Here is a 22,118-nt window from a genome sequence, read left to right on the forward strand (position 1 = left end):
GGAACAAATTAATTAAGAAGTGAGTAGTACAAGAGACAATGCTAGTGCAGAATGAGAGAAGGGAAACAGTGGTGCTAGGAGTTAGTAAGAGATCATTGTAAGAATGTTTGGGTGTGTTGAGTAAAAGGGATCCAATACTACCCTTGAATGTTTTGGATGGATATGAACGGGTGGGTATGTGAAAGATACACAACAGAAAGAAAATTGAATGATAGTAAGAATATAAAGAACTCTGGCGATAGGCTCAATGAATCAATGAAAGAGAAACTGGAAGATGTCTTAGAGATGGGGAATAGGAAGAATACAGTCTGTTTGATTTTCTTTATCTAAAGTTTCAGAAGTTCGATATTGATAGAACTTGGCCGTCCAGACGGAGGGAAAGCTGTAAAAGAAAACCCTCCCGATGGCCAAACCATCGTTAACATATTCATACACTTAAAGCTTCATTTCCATACAGAACGAATATTTCTTATCCCTTCTATTGCTGAAGGGCTTCTTTTGAATTCATAAAGCATGCAGTGTCTGATGTCTAATCGCATTTCAACGGGTAAAATCGTTACATATTTAACCACTACGGCATACATATATACGCACACATACACGATCAATACATACATACAAATATGTAGACAGGCAGATAAATGGATAGGTAGATAATGAATAAACTCTCATGTACACACACACATACGTATCAGATTTGGAACGATAAAGAATTTTGAAGTAAATGTTTGTTAAATATTACAAATATAATTATGATGTCAGCGATAGTTGCGTACATAATAACGATGATGCTGTTAGCCATAGTTATGACCACGGTCTGGATTGATTTCGCTGTGCCTCTCCAGGACACCTCTGATCTATCTGGCTGTCAGATTTATAACAGACGAACATACAGACGCGATCAACTAATCGCTTGAAACACATATTTCTCTACGTCGAATTTTGAGTGACAGACCAGCATTCTGATCGCTTTCAAACCAGTGAAATACCTCCTCTGTTTTGTGGTACCCATTGTTTCTCCAGCTTCTATGCACACATAAGAATATTTGAAGATTTTGCTGCCGCCAAATCTGACTGGTCGAGCGACCGCGTGGAAGCTCCTGGACGATGTTGTTGATGATGATAGTTATAGTGTTGATGATAATGATGTTGATAAGGAGAAAAAAGAGGAGAAGGAGGAAGGGCATAGTTATTATCAAGTAAGTATTGCTGATGTTAATTATGACCACAATGTTGATGATGACTATAATCATCGTTGTGATTAGGATTATAATTATGATTTGTTGTTTCTGTTGATGATGATGATAATGTTGAGCGAAGCAGTCTTCTGTAGTGAGAGAAGTCCGAAACGTGGTCCTTTGCTATTCGTAAGACCCTCAAAAGAGAAAGCAGGTCAACCCCCGACACCGAGAGCATCAACGGATAGATGAATGCGCATCCAGGCTCAGCGGTTGCGTAGGAAATCGGGGACAAGAAACAGGAAGAAAGAGTGAGAGAAAGTTGGAGTGAAAGAGTACAACAGGGAACTTTAGGTGTTTTCACTCAATAAACACACACAACGCCCGGTCTGGGAATCGAAACCGTGATCCTCCGACCGCGAGTCCGCTGCTCTAAGTATTGGGCCATTGCGCCTCCACAGTTGTTGCTGTTGTTGATGATGATGTTGACATGACAACGAGAAGAGTGATTATGAGACGAAGCGAAACCGACGATGACATGTGGTCTTAAAAGTAATCTTAAAATGCTTAATTCTCCTATAGTATTCACCTTTTATTTGCAAAAATCTTATCAAAACGGTGTACATCTATTCTCATTTAACACGAGGATTTAGTTTAAAAAACTAACAAATAAACAAAAATGTAAATGGAACGAATGATAAATTAATTGACACTAAACTCGCGGCCCACAGCAGCGAAGTTTCCACTCATATTTTCTTGACCATCTCTTTTCCTGTAGAGAATAGATCCATCTGCCTGCGTCCTTTGTTAGCATCAGGCGCCTTCGTATTTTCTAGTTCACTGATGGGTGTTATATAAATCTTTATAAAAATTACGCAGCCTCGTAAACAAGTCATGTAAACACAATCGATAATTAGAGCATTTTGGGTAACTGAGCATTGCGGGTGGTTGTCGGGGCACGCTTTAGTGGACCAAGCAGAATCTTCGGTTGATCGCTACTCGTATTATCACAGATCAGTCCGTAATAAGATTAACATGGTTCACAATTAAGTACATTGTCTTGCATTTATCGAAGAGGAGATTATGATTCTGAAAAAAAATCTTCGTAAATTTTTTTTTCTAAATATGCCTAAAAATACGGACATTATGATTCGGACAAAAATTTCGAAACATTTCTGTAGTTACGGTTAGAGTTAGGGTTGGAGTTGGGAAAAAAATTCAAAATTGAAAAATTGGGGGAGGGGGATTTAACAATGCCGATTTTTGGCAATTTTCCGGCAACTTGCTATCCTAAAACGGGGGGGTTTTGACAAAAAAAAAATGTTTAATTAACAAATTTTGGGAGAAAATAGTGGGGAGGGGGGCGGAAGTCTTTCCAAGAATGTAATGCATAAGCCTATGTCACAAGACATAATCGTTTTCCAAATGTCATTATTTTCTCTATGGTTATTCAGCAAAGTATTTCCTTTTTAGCCCAGTGATTACACTAGAGCAATCAGGGGCAAAGTGCAGCCTGTAGGACTTTCTGAATGGCCTGCCTAATTTGATGAGAAAAATAATGTTTATCGAAATTACCCGCTTCTCAAAAAAGTTTACCCATGCCTGCTCTAGATTTATATTTTTTTACGCTTACATCAAAATATTCTCAAATCACATCTTAATATACATTATACTGCACTAAAAAGTAACTTGTTCTCAGCTAGAACACCTTAATCTGTTCAATTATGACTTACCAGGCATTAAACATCACAAAAATTATTTCATAAATTGTTGTTTAACCCCAGATCAGCTTTTATCAAGAAGACTGTGAGCAAAGGCATTCCAGCTATTACCATCCCAACTTTTGCCTGTATGAAAGGAACCCTGGTCTGCATTATCTAACATGTCCCTTTTAAAGATAGTGGGATGATTTGAAGGAGATTATTTTATCAGACTGAATAACCACTAGTCTCTCTTGTTGACTGATGTTTTATTAAGTCAGTCAAAAGAAGAAAGACAGTGTTCATGATCTACATCAATAAGTTCCACCTGCTACCCTCTGAAAAACATAGATACTAAAAACTATAATTTCTTTCTCATTGCCAATTTCAATCTCAGCCAAACTATCACCATCTTTGTGGCTATCAAATCACACAACTCCTGACTACACCACCTGCTACCACCCTTTCTTTCCAATTTCTGTGATAGTCAACTAGTTTCATCAAGTTTTGTTTTATGTAAACTATCCCTAATAGCATATGTACTTCACTTCTGGACCAGAAACAGCTACGTATGTGACTGAAAGTATCTCCCTTTAACATCCCACGTACAACCAAAACCTGTCGCCTCATGATCCCACAAGTGGTTCACTCTGAGCAGCACTTCATTTGTTAAAAATAAAAACAACCTATATGGCTTGGAGAAAATCATCCCCACGCCTACTCAACACTGCAAGCTCATTATCAGAACAATGAAGAATGCCTCAGTGTATCAGCCTGCAAGCTTACAAACTATAGTCAATCCTTTTTGGTCCCTTACCAAAAAGAATCTCTCCCAATTCAATGGAATCTACCTTTTATTCATTTCGCTACCATGTTTCTGTAAGTAGGAATTCCTATAGAAGCTTTTACATTTGCTGCATACTTGATTTCACACTCTAGATAATTCTCCAGCAAAACTATCCTTTTCCACTCCACCAGACTCACCATTATGCACAAACATACAAGGTGCAAAGTACCACAGATCACTTTAAACCAACAGAGCTACAATCCTCATAATGTCCCTTTCATTATCTTAAGTAACATATCCCAAAGAGGATAAAGACTAACCTTTATCTTCACTAAACTTTTTAATCTCTCTCTCTCTCTCCCAATATATCTTGTTCTTTGACATGTTCTGTTCCCAAGAAGGGCAACCCATCTAACTCTGGCAACTATCATCCTATTACACTTCAAAAGTCTCAAAGCTGCTGAGGACAGCCTTTAACAACAATCTTATTCATCACCTTGACTCCGTCTACCATCTTAATGACCACCAGTTTGGCCTCATAAACACATCTTCTCTTGTATGTCTGCTAGAGATCTACTATTACGTCACACACTTATCGGCTTTCGCTCTTGAAAACCTTGAAATTTGGTGAAAACAGTGTTGTTGCCCTCAACATCAGCTAAGTTTGCTATTAACTCAAACAATGCCCACTGTTCATTCCTCTCTGACCTTCCACATTCAGGTATTATCTATATGCAACCTAGACACTGTACACCAAATCTGCACAGACTCCAACAACAGAGACCTTGAATTTTGTTTTTGGATTTGGTTTGCAAGATTCTTTATGTGAGTTCATGTGTTGAAGCATATTCTATTGTGCCTGGGGAGAGTTATTTTCTTTTTGTGCCTTATAATATAACACACTCACCAGTAAAATTTCCACTTTTTTTTCTTATTTTTATTTTCCTAAAATTTTCGTTGCATCTTGCAACCTCTTCAATAGTTTTGACTATTGACTAAGAGTCAAAACTATTGAAAAGGTTGCAAGACGCAACAAAAATTTTAGGAAAATAAAAATAGGAAAAAAAGTGGAAATTTTATTGGTGAGTTATATTATAAGGCACAAAAAGAAAATGACTCTCCCCAGACACAACAGAGACCTTGAAATTATCCCCCAAAGGAGTCATATCAATATTCTCCTTCAACTGTATAAAAACACAATCACACATATCAAGAATTTATCATCACATCCACCAACTAGAACTTTCAAGGTCACTACATATGCTAGGTTTTACCATCACTGAGAATCTCTACAGCCACTCATCAACAGGCTCTAACACTAATTTCTGGCCTACAGACATGTTGCTTCCTTTCCCCCTCTGTGCATTTCTACTACTACTGCTACTACTATAATAGCTTCTGCTCCTTGGAAATTACATGGTCTTGTACCACATCCAAACACATATTCCTGACTCATTCATCTCTTATAACCCATTGTGTGTCCAACCTACAGGTCCAAAACTAATCAACGTCCAGGTTTTCCTTTCCAGAACATCATCTTTCCGGAATTCCCACTCTACAAAATTTTTTCCTCTAATTATCAATTTGCACCTACTCTAAAAAAATATTAACTGTGTTAATCTCATTAGTTTTGGAGGGTCTGCGTCAGGCACTACCCCTTCCTTCAAATGAAATCAATAAAAAAAAAAAGAAAAGATTTTCAGAGGCTGATGCTCAGCTTGGCTATGTGGTAAGAAGTTTGCTTCTCAACCAAAGTCCCACTGTGTGGCGCCTTAGGCAAGTGTCTTCTACTATAGCCTCGGGTCAACCAAAGCCTTGTGAGTGGATTTGGTAGACAGAAACTGAAAGGAGCCTGTAATATATCCTCATCATCATCATCGTTTAGCATCTGCTTTCCATGCTAGCATGGGTTTTATATATATATATATATATATAGGGAGAGTTTACGAAAAAAAAAACAAAAGACGATATATATATGTTTGTACCCACACCATCACTTGATAACTGATGTTGGTGTGTTTACATCCCCCGTAACTTAGCGGTTCGGCAAAAAAGGACAGACAGAATAAGTATTAGGCTTACAAAGAATAAGTCCTGGGGTTGATTGCTTTAACTAAAGGCGGTGCTCCAGCATGGCAGCAGTCAAATGACTGAAACAAATAAAAGAATAGGTTCATGGCTACTGGAAAAGAGACACAAGAATGATTTTCTGATGGTTGCCAGGATTTACAAAGTGCATATTGCAGGATCTAGGATCAGTAGAAGTCATGTGATGAGTAGTGATGTCCAGCAGGGCCTGATTAAGGGAACTGAAACAACAATGTGATGGAGATTAATTTTATATTAAAATTAGATAAATTTTAATCTTCCGGGCATGGCTGTGTGGTTAGGGAGCTTGCTTCCTATCTACATGGTTTCAGGTTCAGTCCCACTGCGTGGCACTTTGGGTAGGTGTCTTCCGCTATAGCCCCGAGCTGACCGAAGCTTTGTGATTGAATTCGGCAGGCGGAAGTTACTGCCGTGTGTGTATATGTGCATGTAGGTGCTTGTGCCTCTCCGAAAGAGAGAGAGGGGTAAAGAACAATTTATCAAATAAACATTTTCAGGATAAAAATTAGAAAGCACCAAGGAGGTCAGTAAATGATTTTAGGGATTAAAGTCTTTAAAGGAAATACTGATTTATTAATTCATTTTATAAAAAAATATCACAGAAAAGAGAATGTGAAAGACAAAGATGAGTTCTGTTATTGAATTAAGCTATATACGAAGTCGGTTCAAAATAAACCAAACTTTTAAACCAATAGGTACAGTGTCCTTATAACTACAGTACTTTATATGGCTGACCTTGACCTTCAATCTAATATGTTTCTTTTTTACCCACAAGGGGCTAAACATAGAGGGGACAAACAAGGACAGATAAACGGATTAAGTCGATTACAACGACCCCAGTGTGTAACTGGTACTTAGATTTATCGACCCCAAAAGGATGAAAGGCAAAGTCGACAATCTCATAATAGTCACATCATGCCTTGTCAGTTACATGTGACACAATGAACATGTTTAGCACACCTGGACATTTGCCATAGGTCAAACAATGAAAGATTTGGAAGAGCAGCCTGTTTGTGTGAAATTCTGTTTTAAATACAAGCCAAATAAGTACAGATTTTTCTCATGTTATAATGGGCCTATAACGAAATTATTTCAGCCATACACAATGATACCAGCACTTCAAATTAGGAAGAACCATAGAAGACAATCCTAAACCTGGATGGCCTTCTATGACAACAGATGATGATTGCATTTCAAAAGTGTATGCTGTGATTAATAAAAATTGTCACCTAACTAACTGTATAATTTTTCTAAGTAGGCATCTTTAATAGCTTATGTCATATGATTTTAAAAGAAAAATTGAAGATGCATTATAATGTCATAAAACTTGAGCAGCATCTACAAAAAAAGAGAACTAAATCACAGTATGTCAGAATTTGTATGATTGTTTAGATGCTGATGGAAACTTTCTGAAAAATTTCATAACAAGCAATGAAATGTGCATGTACAGCTACATAATGTTGAAAGAAAAAGTCATCATAGTGGGTTGGATTGTCATTGCTACAACCAAAATAAGTTCATCAGAGTCGCTCAAATGTGTGATGTTAATTGCCCTTTATAATTGGAAAAGAGTCGTTCATCATGAATTTGTTCTACATAGACAATTAATACCTCTGAAAATTCATTCCAAAAATAGAAAAAAAAGTATTGGAAATGGTGTATAAAAAGTGAAGGAAAAAAAAATTAAATTGTTAGAAAAGCAATATATTATTTTCTAAACTCAGTTTCTTTTTGTATCTAATGAACATCAGCTAACAACTATCCTGAATAAAGTTAATAAATTTTAACAAAACAGATAAAACAGAATCCCACATATCTTTACAAACAGATGATAGTCTCAATGTGGTTGGTTGACCTGCTGAGAAAAACAGCCCTTAAATAACACCTTATTGTTTGGTTAATACTAGGTACATTATGCTTTAAAAAAAAAAAGATTAATCACAAATATTCTTTTACTATACGTCTGCTTAATTGAGGAATTCTTGCAGTTCAAAATATAGAATTCAGAATGTGGTGTTCAGTTCATGAAGCATATATCACCAAGAACCACATAACTGTTCATTATAAAATGATGAAAGTAATCACCATTATAGTTTGTGAGTATTAGATATAGAATTTGATTGACTAGAGTGAATACTTCAACCAGTCGTTATGACATTATTGCAATATACTGTTACAGGAATAGCCAATATGAAGTTGTTTTGTCTAAAATTGGCCCAGATTAAGTAAACCTATAATCAAAAGCATTCCAGCCGTGACCATTTCATATCATCTTTCAGACACCTTATGTGTCTTTCTTTGTTTAAGACAGTAGAGTGTAACAAGAGGGAGTTTATTTCAGAACGATGAGCAACAGTGTATATATGAAAAAACATGAAAACAAAACTGTTATATCCCTTGTTAACTTATTATTTATTCTAACTTTAGTCAACAATCAGGAGTATTTTTCAAAAATGTGTTCGTGAAATAACTGAGAATTTATATAGTATGCAAACAAAAAACAATATACGGAATCTCTAACTACTTTCTGGAATGTTTTACATCAAGTTGCTATGATGCTAAACTAAGTAGAGAAAACTTTCAATAAGACACCAGATGATAGCAGGCAACTTTAACTGACATTGAACCAGACCTGCAGAGCAACAAAATTATCATCTATTTAATATAGCTACTGTTGATTACAAAAGTTAATTTTACTAATCTGCATGCAGCTTGATGTATTGCACCATAAAGAGAAAAATATACTGGCATGGATAAATTGCACTCATCGTTGTAGTATACAAACTACTGAATCTGTGACATTTGTATACGTCTAGAGTAAATGTCATATGCTTTGATATTATACATGAACTATACTACTTTATCATGTAAATATGTCAGAAAATACAAGATTCTTTTCACTATAAAATGTTGTCTCCTCTTCAGGATTCAATATGCAAACAAATAGCATAAAAATGGATCTGTAAACAACTGAAGAACCATTGGGGGGTGGGATTAGCGTTTGATTAGTAGTAACTCTGAAATTCACAGTACTAGCTAATTCCCCTACAGTTCATTATTTTGAGGTAGCAAGACACATGGCTACATTTTTAATTACACATCATTGGAACTTGGCAGCAAAAACGCAGCCAAATACCAACATAGCACTTAGTGCTTGATCAATATGTCTATGGCTAATTAAATATCTAAAACATCACAAAACTTGACAAATATTGGTATTACTTGTCCATTGCATAGTAGTGGATGAGTGTGTTGAATTTAGGAAATAGACTTCTGAGTTCAATGCCAGACCAAACACATATAATACATATATGTAGAGGCACATGGTCAAGTGATTAGGGTGTTGTACTCATGACTGTAAGACTGTGGTTTTGATTTCTGGACCAGGTGATTCATTTCACATTGTTCCAGTCCACTCAGTTGGTGAAAATGAGTAACCCTGCTATTGACTGATGCCCTGTCCAGAGTGGGGAATATATACTCCACAGAATCAGGAAACCAGTCTTGTGTGTCTATGGCTCAAGAAGGACCTTTAATCCTTTATGGGAGCAGAGAATAAGGCACCAGAGAGGAAATGGAAACTTCAATAGATCAAGGTGTTGTTAATCATATCAATCCCACTAACTTTTATAATCTTATACTTATTTTATCAATATCTGTTTATCCAATATACAAGTTTAAAACTTTTGTTGCGAAGGGGCACAACTTGACACGCTGTTCCACATAGACAACTTTTCCAAAGTGACGAACAGTAGCATTGAACCCAAAACTATGTGGATATGAAGTAAATTTCTTAAACAAATATGCCTGAGCCTTATATGTATGTAATTAATATATGTGGAAATATGAAAATGCAACAAGATTAGTTGTAACAAGTATAGGGAGCCAGAACAGCAAATTGGAATTTGGTATATAAACCAGGGCTTAGAGTTAAACTTAACCAAAATAGAGAACAGAAATGCTTGAAAGTATGTTTTTTTGGAAACCTGCCAATCCACATGAGTATTAAAATAATGAATATGCACATGAAGATGACATTTGCATGACATAAGTCTTTTTGGAGAAGTTGTTGGCAACATCATCATCATCATCATCAAACAATTTACTTTCAAACCAAATTATGCTGACTTAAACCCTCTATGTCCAAATGATAGGTCACAAATATTGCAGATGTAGGGTCTAATTTTAGTGTGTATGATTTCATTCAGCTTTAATAGCACTTATTCACATTTATTGTGTTTCAGTTGTATGAAATATTTCATATCTGGTTAAACTTTTATGAGTTGTGAACACTTTATCACAAATATTACATCACAATGCTGGCTCCACAGAATGTTTCAATTTATGTTTATTGAGCTTCTCCTTACGTGAAAATGCTTTGTTGCATGTTTCACATTTGTATTGTTTCTTAATTGTATGAGATATTTCATGTCTAGTTAAACTAGCACGTGTTGAAAATGTTTTATCACAAATAGGACATTGGAACGCTGGCTCTGTAGAGTGTGTCAGTTTATGTTCATTTAACTTATCTTTTCGTGAAAATGACTTTTCACAAATTTCACATTGATATGGTTTTTCTCCAGTATGTACCAATTTATGTCTTGTTAAGTGATTCTTTTCAGTAAAAGTCCACCCACATATATTACACTGGAATGGTTTCACTCCCAAGTGACTAAGCATATGATTTTCAAAGCGGCTCTTACGTAAAAATGCCTTTCCACAAATCTCACAAGAAGCAGCATTTCTGTAAGTATGAAGTATTTTATGTCTGTCTAGACTAGATCTTGAGAATTCTTTACCACAGAAATTACAACTGTACAATTTATCTCCCGTGTGAATTAGTTTGTGTCTATTCAAGTGACTATTAGTTGAAAATGCTGTTCCACAAATTTCACAATTATATGGTCTCTCCCCAGTGTGAACCACTTTATGTCTTGTTACATGATGTTTCCTTGAGAATGCTTTACCACAGATTTCACAGATGTGTGAGTGTCTTTTTGTAACAAACTGTTTGTTTTCCATCAATCTGGTACTTTTTTTACAGAAATTTTAACATTTACAATACTGTGACATTGATATTTATGTTGCAGAAATAAAGTTATCCAATAAACAAATATCCAAAAATTTTCACTCAAATAGCAATGCCGATATTTTCTTCAATGGACCAGGGAAACTTCACAGTAAGTACACAGTTGAATAATCTTGGCTTCTTTTTAAAATTCTCTTTTCAAGATACAAAGCTGTCCTGAAATACAACAAAACTGATATTAAACTATAATATAACTTATTGACAAAGGATGGTCTTTCTATTTGTTACTCTTCATATATCTGATGGGAAAAAAATTGGTCTCTCACTTCTTCCCTGAAATAATAACAAAAACTGTTTGATAGGTATTTGCTATCTCAAGAGGGGCAAATACAAAAACTATGGCTACAAACACCAAGGACTCAAACTTCAAGACAAACCATCAATGTCAAATTCAGATAATATGACATCGAAGGAACAGTCTGTCTCTTATTTTCATTTAGCATAACAGAGAGTCACTTGAACAATAGAAAGGGAAATGTCTATCTGCTCCTCCAGATGATTTCTTACACTAGTCTGATCCACCAGATTACTTAAGTCCAGTTTTTACTCCAGATAGTTAGAAAGTCGATATACTGCAGGATCTGAACCCAAAATTGATAGCCTTCCCCCAGCCCACCACCTTAAAGATGACACCTCCTTATGAACAAGAGATGCTGGCCTTCAGCTCATGGTATGTCCTCCACAGTTCATAAATGTTTTCTTCCAAGAATATTCTTCAACACTACATACAGCCCTTGTTGTTTGATACTAACTTGTTTGGTTTCCTTACAAGTAATGATGATATTTGAGGTAAAGACTTATATAAGTGTCTTGGCAGTTCAGGTCAGTATAAGTGATCCTCTAAAGGAACAGATGGAGGTTTCCCTGTTTTACTAGCGACTACCACTAACACTAAGCGATGATGGAAAGAGAGGAAAGATGGACCACTTCTTTGATGTCTTATTTGCTGAGATGTTGGAGACAGAAGGGTACCTGAAGTGCCTCAACATACAACTCACTTGAAAGTGTTCATATCATCAGTCTTATATCACTTTTCCTCAGAATTCATACTGTAAATCCTCGAGTATAGTCTGCCCTTGAGTATAATACGCAGGACATTTTTAGGGGACTGTACCTCTGAAAAACCTAAACCTTGTGTATAATATACACCCCTTCTCTAACTTGAGTCAAGGAGGTCTATATAACGTCCTTGGTTTGTAAAAATGTATACGGTAACGTCCTTTATTATTACCTTCTTCCCTTCTTTATCTTTGGTATCTCTTTAATTTCATCTTTATTTCTTCTCCATAACCTGGCATTGCTCTCATCAACATCAAATTTTCTTCCGGCGGCCCTATTACCATGCTCTTCAGCATATGATATAACTTCAAGTTTAAACATAGCTGGATCTATGAGGCATTTTATGGCATGTAAAGTATAAAATGTTTTATTAGAGATTAATGTACAGGTTCAAGTCTTGCTTATAAAAAACCCTAGTAAAGACCCACAGTAGTTCAAACATTTAATACTGGTATTTAATTAAGTATCTATTGTTTGCCACGGTAATGATGCAAACTGCCAATACAAACAGCAGGATGAACTATTTAGCGCAAAACTATTAAGCACAATTCATGCATAATTAGGCCAGCAGTATCTAGTCGAACAAACACTTCCGTGTATGCATAATACAATAATGGTGATGTTCTTAACTGTTATATGGGAATGTAAATATGTTTGCAAATTGTTTTTGTTACATGTTATTCTGTGTTCTGAATACTTTTATTTTAATAAATGTTGCTTACTGCAAGTTATGGATGATTCTTTTAAGACATCATTGCTTTCAGGCTTAGCTTAAGGTATTTTCGCGCCCAACATCACAAAATGCATCTGAATAAACATTGCCAGACAACAAATAGAGACTTGGACATTGCTTAGAAAATATTTTTCATTTTTAACCTCGTATATAGTACGCACTAGGGATTTGACCTTAAAATTTTGGGGAAAAAATGCGGATTATACTCCAGGATTTACAGTACTCATTCAGCTTGGTATTGGTATCAAACTTGTGTATGAAGCAGCTGTCAATACCACGGATACATTCATGGGAACTCCTTTCGAGGTTTTAAGGGTGTTCTCAAACTTCAATGAATAAACGTTTTTAATTCAGTCAGGTGTGGTGACATTTCCAGCTCAGTAAAAGAGAACATTCTAGAATTCAAGCATATCGGGAGCTCTCTGTACCCACCTCAATTTGTTTCCTCATAACTTTCTGAAAAATAGACATTTTTTTGATAAAATTTTCTACAAATATATTTCAGATAATACTGTAGATTACGATTATGTCGGAATTTGCCTTTGTTTCTTCATACGTTTTGATGAGGTGCATGAATTATTCACTCCCAATTTTTTTTTTTTTTTCATATCCAAATTCCGATATAATCCGAAGCTACACTATCTGAAACGTATTTGTTGAAGATTTTATTTTAAAATATCCATTTTTCATAAAGTTATGAAGAAACAAAATCGGCAGAGAAGAGCACACACATGTAATAATGCCGGGAGTTGAATCTATCCCTCCTGACTAGAGAGAAAAAAAAAATCAGTTTACTTTTCACAGTGCCACTAAATTAATTGTCTGTTTATAAGAAACACACTGGTAATGTTTACATCACATTTCAATTTTTTTTTCCAAAGAACCGTTATGTAGTACACTATTGGGCGGAGTTTTGGACAAGCTTACCCACGTAACTTGGAAGCTCCGCCCACTATTAATTCATGTTGCTGGAGTTTCCCTGACACATGAATTCAGTGAACCTATATTGGTGGTTGCTCGAACTGCTAGAAAAAGCAAATAAATCTCCCTCAATCAAACACTACCATCGTTAAAAAAATGAGACACATAATTCTACATAGCTTACATCCGAGAACGGATAATTTGAACAGTGACATATATCATAGCAGTAGTTCTCAGATGTTATTACTTTACATCTCACGTACCCAATACATGAGAAAGAGATTGATGACTTATCCAAGGCACAACAGTTTGCCTTAGGAAATATCTGCAAACTCTTCTTTCTACATTTAATGCATTTTTGTTCACGTTATTTACAAATGCAATTGCATAACATTTGATGGATCCGACTAAAAAGAATTGAAAGACTGAATATGCCGGATAATTCTAGATTTACCGAGACTATTGAAAAAAAAATGAAATCTGTTTGGTTACAGTTAGAACTCTTTTGATCATAGGAAGACAGGATCAGGGATTAAACACTAATAGTCTACATTTAACACTTTAGATAAAAGTTACCTTCATCTTCCATTCGTATCTTGAATGCTTTGTCGGAATATGTTGAACTTTTTTATATGCAATTCTGTCCGACATTCAGTTCAACTCCTAGTTGTAAGATCTTTAGTGGGAGGGGGTCGTACTCAATTGTATTCTACAGGTCCGAAGTTGTTGTTTTAGTTACTTTTCTCCATGTTCCATTGTAAAGTTAATCTCCGTTTCATATATATAAATATAGTGTTGTTGTTTAGTTAAACAGCAACACACTCCGCAAAGCCATCTTTCTGTGTATCTATATCTGTTGCTATTTGTATACCCTACACTTCACAATACTCTATAGACAATCAGCACGTGGTTCAGCCAGCATATTACCGGAAGTAAAGGCCTAACTAACGGATATACAAGATATTCGCAAAGTGGAAGAGAAGAAATGTAACATTTTAGGCTGTACCGTTGGTTGGGTTGAGATTAAATATCTACTGACAGTGCTGAATAAATAGTTTGGAAGTAATGAATGAGATGGGGTGTTGCTAGTGAGGCCAGCGATCAAATGGATGGGACGTAAGCAACAGGAACATTGGTAAAATTTGAAAACCGCACTGGAGGAAGATAACAAAGAAAGAAGGAATATAAGCAGGGAAGAGGAAGCATAGTTACTGTTGCTTCTCAGCTGGTAATTGAGAATAGGGTAGACGGAGGAAAGGTTTAAGAGGGCAACGTCAAGATAATGTACGAGAGGCCCCTTAATACTGGTGCGAGAGTAAGTGCTAAGAGAAAAAAATGAATCTTTTCTGTTTGCGAGTGAAGGTTGAGCATTCATGTGAGGTAAACTACGCAGAGAAATGATTCATGGAATGGCTTAGTAATTTGAAGTGACACGTTGCATGTTAAGAGAATGATTGGTTGTTCCAGGCGTCAAAAGGTTCATATAGAGGATCATATCGAGTACCCGAGAGCTGACAGGTGAAAAATAGTAGCTATCAATTAGTAATATTGATCCATGTGGAATTAGATAATGTATTTACATTTCGAACAAAGACCTTTATAAGATAAAAAAACAAAATTAATGAGAAAGCAATGACTAAAAGGAATGGAAACTTGTAGGTATCAGTATCCTCGTTTTTACGGTACTAAATTCAAATTAGTCTTTTAATGGTGCTTTTACGGTCGTTTATAGTAATAAATGATTCGACGTGGCAAGACTTGCTTTTGTACCTTCCACCACCGCAAACACTTATTTATTTATTTTCGGCTACGTAGAATACGAATCTGCAAAAAAATTGGCAAAAATCGGCATTTTGAAATTACACCTCCCCACCCCACTAAATTCTTCATTTAAAATTTTTTTTTAGAATTTTTTTTTATTTCAAAATATGTAGAAAAAATACAGAGATCATGATTCTGAAAAAAATTTCCAAAAATTTTCAACTTAGGGTTAGGGTTACGGAAAAAAAGTGAATGAAGAAACCGGAGAGGAGGGAGTAAGGGGGATTTCAAATTTCTGATTTTTGGCAATTTTCCAGAATCTCCGTATCCGAAAACATGGGTTTTTGGCAAAAAAATTTTTTTTTAAATTACAATAATTTGCGAAAAAAATAGGAGGTAGGGCGGGGGGAAGTCTTTCCCTGGTCGTTAGCGCGTGTTAAAATAAATCTGTCCACTCTAACGAGATGTTGAATATAGCTGGTCTACGTCAAGACGTTCGAGCAATTTAGAGTGTAGTCTCGAATTTTATGTTGTGTTAAATGGTGCGCAGAATGACGATGCCCCAGCATGGCCACAGTAATTGGACTGAAACATATAAAAGAATAATTCACAACAGTTGTGCATGAGAACGAAACGCAGTGGATTCAGTTCTGTAAAATCTATCCCTTACAATTCGTTTTTACTAGCTCGTATTTGTTACAATCACTGATGATCATGCAGTGTTGGTGCCGATACATTTGACGAGCTTTTTGTGACCATTTCATATCAATATCCAGTTCATCCTTTTCTCTTTCGAATAAATTGTGTATTTTGATACACTTTTAGAACATATTTGAAGTTTTAGTGTTTTTAAAGTAATTTTAACCGCCGCTTTTTCGAGTTAAATTTAGGATCGTAAAGACGAGGATACCTTAGGTATCTTGTACAGGATAGTGAAGATACGACGGTAAGCAACTATCAGTCTTGAAAGTGGAGTGTTATGAATAGCGTAGGTAAGGTGCTTGAGTGAGGGTCAATGAGAGTTGTCTTTTCTTACATATGTATATTACAGTAAGCAATTGACTAATAAAATATATTGGTAGCTCCCGCCTAGGGAACTAAGCGAAACAGAAAGCATGTTGTTTGAATGAATTCTGTATTCGGATCTTTTCGGTTTGAACGGCAGTTTTTTAAAATAATTTCCACGTAACTAAACACTTTTAAACTTCGTATACTGGTAGAATATGTTTATAAAACATCTTTTTCTCTTGGCTTTATTGAGAAAATTCTTTTGTTTGTAAGATATTTGTTTTCTTTTCTTCAATTTCTGCAATTTCAACCAATCAATGACGTCTATTGAGGTAAAAAACATTCTGTGCCGTATGAATATGTCCCTCGTTTAAGAAACAGATTGGGTTTATTTACATTTGTGAAGAAAAAAAGATACCCTTCCCCCCACCCCTAACCCTAAAACAGATTGAAATGCAATAGATCGATACTAGGGTCATAATTATGGGTGACAATTTCATATGACACCGCTAGAAAAAACTGCCGTTCAAACCGAAAAGATCCCTGTATTCTTACGGTAAAGCTATAATTTGGCCTCAGAAATTTGATTCAAACACATGCCCACATTTGTCAATGTGATGTGACTGCTGTTCCCATCTTGCGTACTAAACAGAACTGAAGAGTTTAGTATGCTGTTTAATGACGTTTATGAACGACAACATTTACAAATTCAGTAATGTTTCACAAATGTATTATAAGGAATTGAAAACTGTCGGTTAATTGAGAGTATCTTAGTAATTACTCTTTTACTTGTTTCAGGCATTTGACTGCGGCCATGCTGGAGCACCGCCTTTAGTCGAGCAAATCGACCCCGGGACTTATTCTATCAGTCTCTTTTGCTGAACCGCTAAGTTACGGGGACGTAAACACACCAGCATCGGTTGTCAAGCAATGCTAGGGGGACAAACACAGACTCACAAACATGCACATACATACATATATATATACATATATACGACAGGCTTCTTTCAGTTTCCGTCTACCAAATCCACTCACAAGGCATTGGTTGGCCTGAGGCTATAGCAGAAGACACTTGCCCAAGATGCCACGCAGTGGAACTGAACCCAGAACCATGTGGTTGGTAAGCAAGCTACTTACCACACAGCCACTCCTGCGCCTACTAGAAAAAAATTTCCCCAGAGTTTTTAGATTCGTTAAAAAAAAAGCTAGTGTGATAATTTCAGTAAGGTCGGTAGATTAGAAATTTTAGACAGAATAATGTAGCTTTAGCCTTTAAAGCTAACTAGTGAACGAAATATGTTTTGGTATTATTTGAACTCCAAAGTGAAATATTTGTGGCTACGTGGAACAAAGTTTACTTCCCAACCACATGATTCCGAGATCAGTCCTACTATAGCCCCACTCCGACAAAAATCATATGAGTTGATTTCTTCAGCGAAAACAGAAAGAAAGCCCGTAATGCGTGTGGGTGTGTATATATATATAAGACAAAAGGGTACGTGCTCTGCTTGTGTCGGTGGCACGTAAAAAGCACCATCCGAATCGTGGCCGAAGCCAGTGCCGCCTCGACTGGCTTCCGTGCAGGTGGCATGTAAAATGCACCAATCCGACCGTGGCCGATGCCAGCCTCGCCTGGCACCAGTGCAGGTGGCACGTAAAATGCACCCACTACACTCACGGAGTGGTTGGCGTTAGGAAGGGCATCCAGCTGTAGAAACATTGCCAGATAAGATCGGAGCCTGGTGCAGCCTTCTGGCTTCCCAGATCCCCGGTCGAACGGACGTTAAACGATGATGATGATGATGATATATATATATACCAAAAGAGAAGATGGAGATAAGATTAATAAAAATTTAGGACTTGTCAAAGTATTAATGAATTTCTTAAGACAGATTTTTTATGGGTGGATACTCTTCCTATTGCCAACTCTCAACTGTTTCCAAGCAAAGTAGTCTTGCTTCCAGGTTAAACTTGCTTTAAAAGGAGACTGGAAATGAACAACATTATTTGTGTCATGATGGTATGATGGTGTGTGTTTACAACCTTTGTGCAATGTTAAGGCAAAGATACACAAACATACATATGTATATACATCATCATCACTTAACGTCTGTTTTCCATACTTGCATGGGTTGGACGGTTCGACTGGTGTCTGGGAAGCCAGGAGGCTGCACCAGACTCCATTCTGATCTGGCAGTGTTTTTACAGCTGGATGCCCTTCCTAATGCTGTGAGTGTAGTGGGTGCTCTTTATGTGCCACTGGCACAGGGGCCAGAGGAGGCTGGCAAACGGCCACAATCGGTTGGTGCTTTTTACGTGTCACTGACACGGACCCCAGTCAGGCAGCACCAGAATCAGCTACGTTTGGATGGTGCTTTTTACATGCCACTGGCATGGGTATCATAACTACAATTTCCATTTGATTTTTATTTTGATGTTGATGTTGACGTATTTGACTCAATAGGTCTCCTCAAGAACAGCAGGTCACCTTACGATCCAAGGTTAGCACAGCAGGCCATGAACTCACTTCATTTGTTGGGTCTTCACAGTCACAGCATTTCTCCAGAGATCTCGGTCTTTTGTCATAGCCTCTGTGAGGACCAACATTCGAAGGTCATGCTTGACCACCTCATCATACCAATGCAAACGTCTCTCCTGCACGCCACATCTGATGCTTCTTATGTCCAACATTTCTCTCAGGGCACTTACACTGTCGTGCATGCACACTGACATTACACATTGAGCGGATCATGCTAGCTTCATTTCTTTCGAGCCTATGCATGTCTTCTGCAGTCACGGCCCATGTTTCACTGCTGTGAAGCATGGCAGTTCGCACACATGCATCGTACAGTCTACTTTTCACTCTGAGCAAGAGACCCTTTGTCACCAGTAGGGGAAGAAGCTTTCTAAACTTTGCCCAAGCTATTATTATTCTAGTGGTAACACTCTCTGAGCATCCACCCTCACTACTAACTTGGTCACCTAGGTAGCAGAAACTATCAACTACTTCTTGTTCCTTCCCCTGGACTGTAATGGAATCTGTGGTGTCTATTGCCCCTGTACATCTGCCGCACTATACTCATTGCCAATCCTAACCTTACTAACGGCCTCTCTGCAAAGGGCCTGTACAGCCCTTATTAAACATTCGTCAATCTCCAGATTCTGCATCGCCCACCAGATAAGGGATCAGGGGACCTTGTCAAAGGCTTTCTCCAAGTCCACAAAAGCTAAGTATAGGGGTTATCTTTAGCTAGGTATTTCTCCTGCAGTTGTCAAACCAGGAATATGGCATCAGTGGTGCTTCTACCCAGCACAAAACCGAACTGCATCTCATCTAAGCAGACTCTCTCCCTGATGAGATGGGCTATGACCCTCTCCCTGACCTTCATCACCTGATCCAGCACTTTGATACCCCTGTAGTTATTTCTAACTAGAGTATCACCTTTACCCTCGTAGCAGTTGACTATGGTGCTGCTACACCAGTCGTTGGGTATGACTCCATCATGAGCTATCTGGTTTACAATGCGGGTGACTAGGCAATAGCCCACACCACCAGATGTTTTAAGCATCTCAGCATTGATTCCTGGCTTCATACCCTTAATTGCTTTATCTACTAGGGAGCTGTCTATTTGGATAGCTGGTCCTTCTACTGGGTCAACATTTAGCAGGCTTTCCTCCTCTCATTCATTCTCCACGTTCATCAGTCTTTCATAATAGCTTCTCCAAGCCTCATTTATGTACACACACACACATAAATCAAAATGTACAGTATTATATATCCATTACAGCGAATCTTACCAATCAGTTTTACATAAGGGGTTCAATGAAGTGTTAGGTTACAGTCCAATTATGTAACCCTGCACTCTTCAGAGACGACAGTTATGGAATGAAATTAGATACATCCTGTTTGTGGTTGCTGTGAAAAAAATGATGAAACAAATTGAGCATGGTATTATCCCTTGGTATCAAAAATACATTGTATATGTGTGTGTGTGTGTGTGTGTGTGTGTGTGTATATATATATATATATATATATATATATATACATACACACACACACACACACAATTACTTAGAGCCTAGAGTAACATTAACTGTATAACCTCCAAGAAGGACTCCTGAAGCACTAAGGGAGCTATAGTGCAAGTATTAAGTAACCATAGAGTCAAATGCTATTAGATACAAATCTGAAGAACCAGCTGGCTGACTTTATATGGCTAGGAAAATAGTACAATGTGCATGAGTTTAATTATATATACATGCACATGCAGATACAAATGTATGTATGTGTGCATACAGAGAGAGAGAGAGAGAGTCCTCTAAAAATCTATTAGTCAGAAAAATATGAACTCATATATTTGTTGATAGCATGGGTGTATTAATCAAAGTGTACAGTATTATATATCCATTACAGCTGATCCTACCAATTGGTTTCACACAGGGTATTAAACCAGATGTTAGATAACAGTGTTGGATACACAAAAAAGAGGGTAGCAAACTAGCAACACTGAACTTTCTGATAGGCAGATTTGTTTTCTACAGACTTTTTCACAATAAAATCGATTCCTGGAGTATTCCTAGCTGTGATGGTACATTTGTTAGAAGATTTGAAAGGTGTGTTTGTGATCATGGACAATATACTGCTGTTCTCTGAATCAAAGAATAAACATTAAAAGTGTTTACCAGCTATTTTATAATGCTGTAGAAGTCTAAAACTGAGCTCAAGGAAACCTCAGTTATGTAATGAGCAAGTAGGATATGTAAAATAACCAAAGAAGGAGTTAAACCAGATTCAGATAAAATATTTACTATCCATGCTTTACAATTATCTCCTACCCCCAGTAGATTTTAATGACACAAAGTGTAGATACCACAGTTATGTAGTTTATTTTCAATGTGCATGAGTCCACACTGTTTAAGTTGCTCTTTCAAAGAACATAACTTACCACATATTTCACAATTTTTCTTTCTATTTTCTTTTCTTTTTTTTTTTTGTTTTTCAGCTGTATATTTCGTGTCTAGGAGAGCAGTAACTTTGAATAAAAACTGAAGCAGTGTGAAGAACACTTTAGTCAAGGCCAACAATTACTATCGTGCTGGTGCAAGTCCATACTGTAAAGTGGTTGGTGATTGGAAGATCATCCAGCTTGTAAAAGAAGTACTAAAATCATGAAATATTCCAATAAAGTTTAACTGCATATGCAATACTAATACTTAACCATGATGGTGCTGCACACAATAGAGGAGTGGTTAGGCAGAAACACTTAATCAAGGCAGCGAGCTGGCAGAAACGTTAGAATGCCGGGCAAAATACTTAGCGGTATTTCGTCTGCCATTATGTTCTGAGTTCAAATTCCGCCAAGGTCGACTTTGCCTTTCATCCTTTCAGGTTCGATAAATTAAGTACCAGTTACGCACTGGGGTCAATATAATCGACTTAATCCGTTTGTCTGTCCTTGTTTGTCCTCTCTGTGTTTAGCCCCTTGTGGGTAGTAAAAAATAGGTATTTTGTCTGCCGTTACATTCTGAGTTCAAATTCCGCCAAATGTTTAAATCTCATATAATGAGTGAAAATGATGGTTAATTGTACAAGGTGTCTGTGGTATAAATAAATGATGAGACAACAAACATTAAAATGAATATAAACATTGTCACACAAAAGCTGATGCAGGACAGATATTGCACATATGTTGATATATTAAACTAATGTTTACAAGACAAATCATACATGCATTGACAAACCAAAACAAAAATGTCTAAAATTTACTGAAAC

At 36.8% G+C, this 22,118-nt stretch overlaps 1 protein-coding gene and 1 long non-coding RNA gene across 3 annotated transcripts; one reads left to right on the forward strand and one right to left on the reverse strand.

Annotated features, from left to right (window-relative positions):
- The first annotated feature begins 1,166 nt into the window (after window positions 1–1,166).
- LOC118763855 lies at window positions 1,167–21,550 on the forward strand. The gene is made up of 3 exons (XR_004999609.1): window positions 1,167–1,199; window positions 10,384–10,520; window positions 21,349–21,550. It is a non-coding gene; the product is annotated as an uncharacterized LOC118763855 (long non-coding RNA).
- On the reverse strand, window positions 8,674–15,280 carry LOC115213183 (zinc finger protein 431-like). 2 transcript variants are annotated; one of them, XM_036503752.1, is made up of 2 exons: window positions 14,153–15,280; window positions 8,674–11,019 (listed from the first exon to the last, which is right to left on the reverse strand). In XM_036503752.1, the coding sequence occupies exon 2, from the start codon at window positions 10,794–10,796 to the stop codon at window positions 10,086–10,088; it is 711 nt and encodes a 236-aa protein (XP_036359645.1). In that variant the 5' UTR covers window positions 10,797–11,019; window positions 14,153–15,280; the 3' UTR covers window positions 8,674–10,085. The 2 variants fall into 2 exon arrangements, with proteins under 2 accessions (XP_036359645.1, XP_036359646.1); XM_036503753.1 differs by lacking the exon at window positions 14,153–15,280 and adding an exon at window positions 12,095–12,142.
- Window positions 21,551–22,118: the final 568 nt, after the last annotated feature.

Source organism: Octopus sinensis, linkage group LG6, assembly GCF_006345805.1.
Source record: "Octopus sinensis linkage group LG6, ASM634580v1, whole genome shotgun sequence".
Classification (NCBI taxonomy): Eukaryota; Metazoa; Mollusca; class Cephalopoda; order Octopoda; family Octopodidae; genus Octopus; species Octopus sinensis.

Excerpts from the sequence above, each read along its gene's own strand:
- LOC115213183 (XM_036503752.1), bottom strand. The coding sequence starts at position 10,796 with ATGGAAAACAAACAGTTTGTTACAAAAAGACACTCACACATCTGTGAA.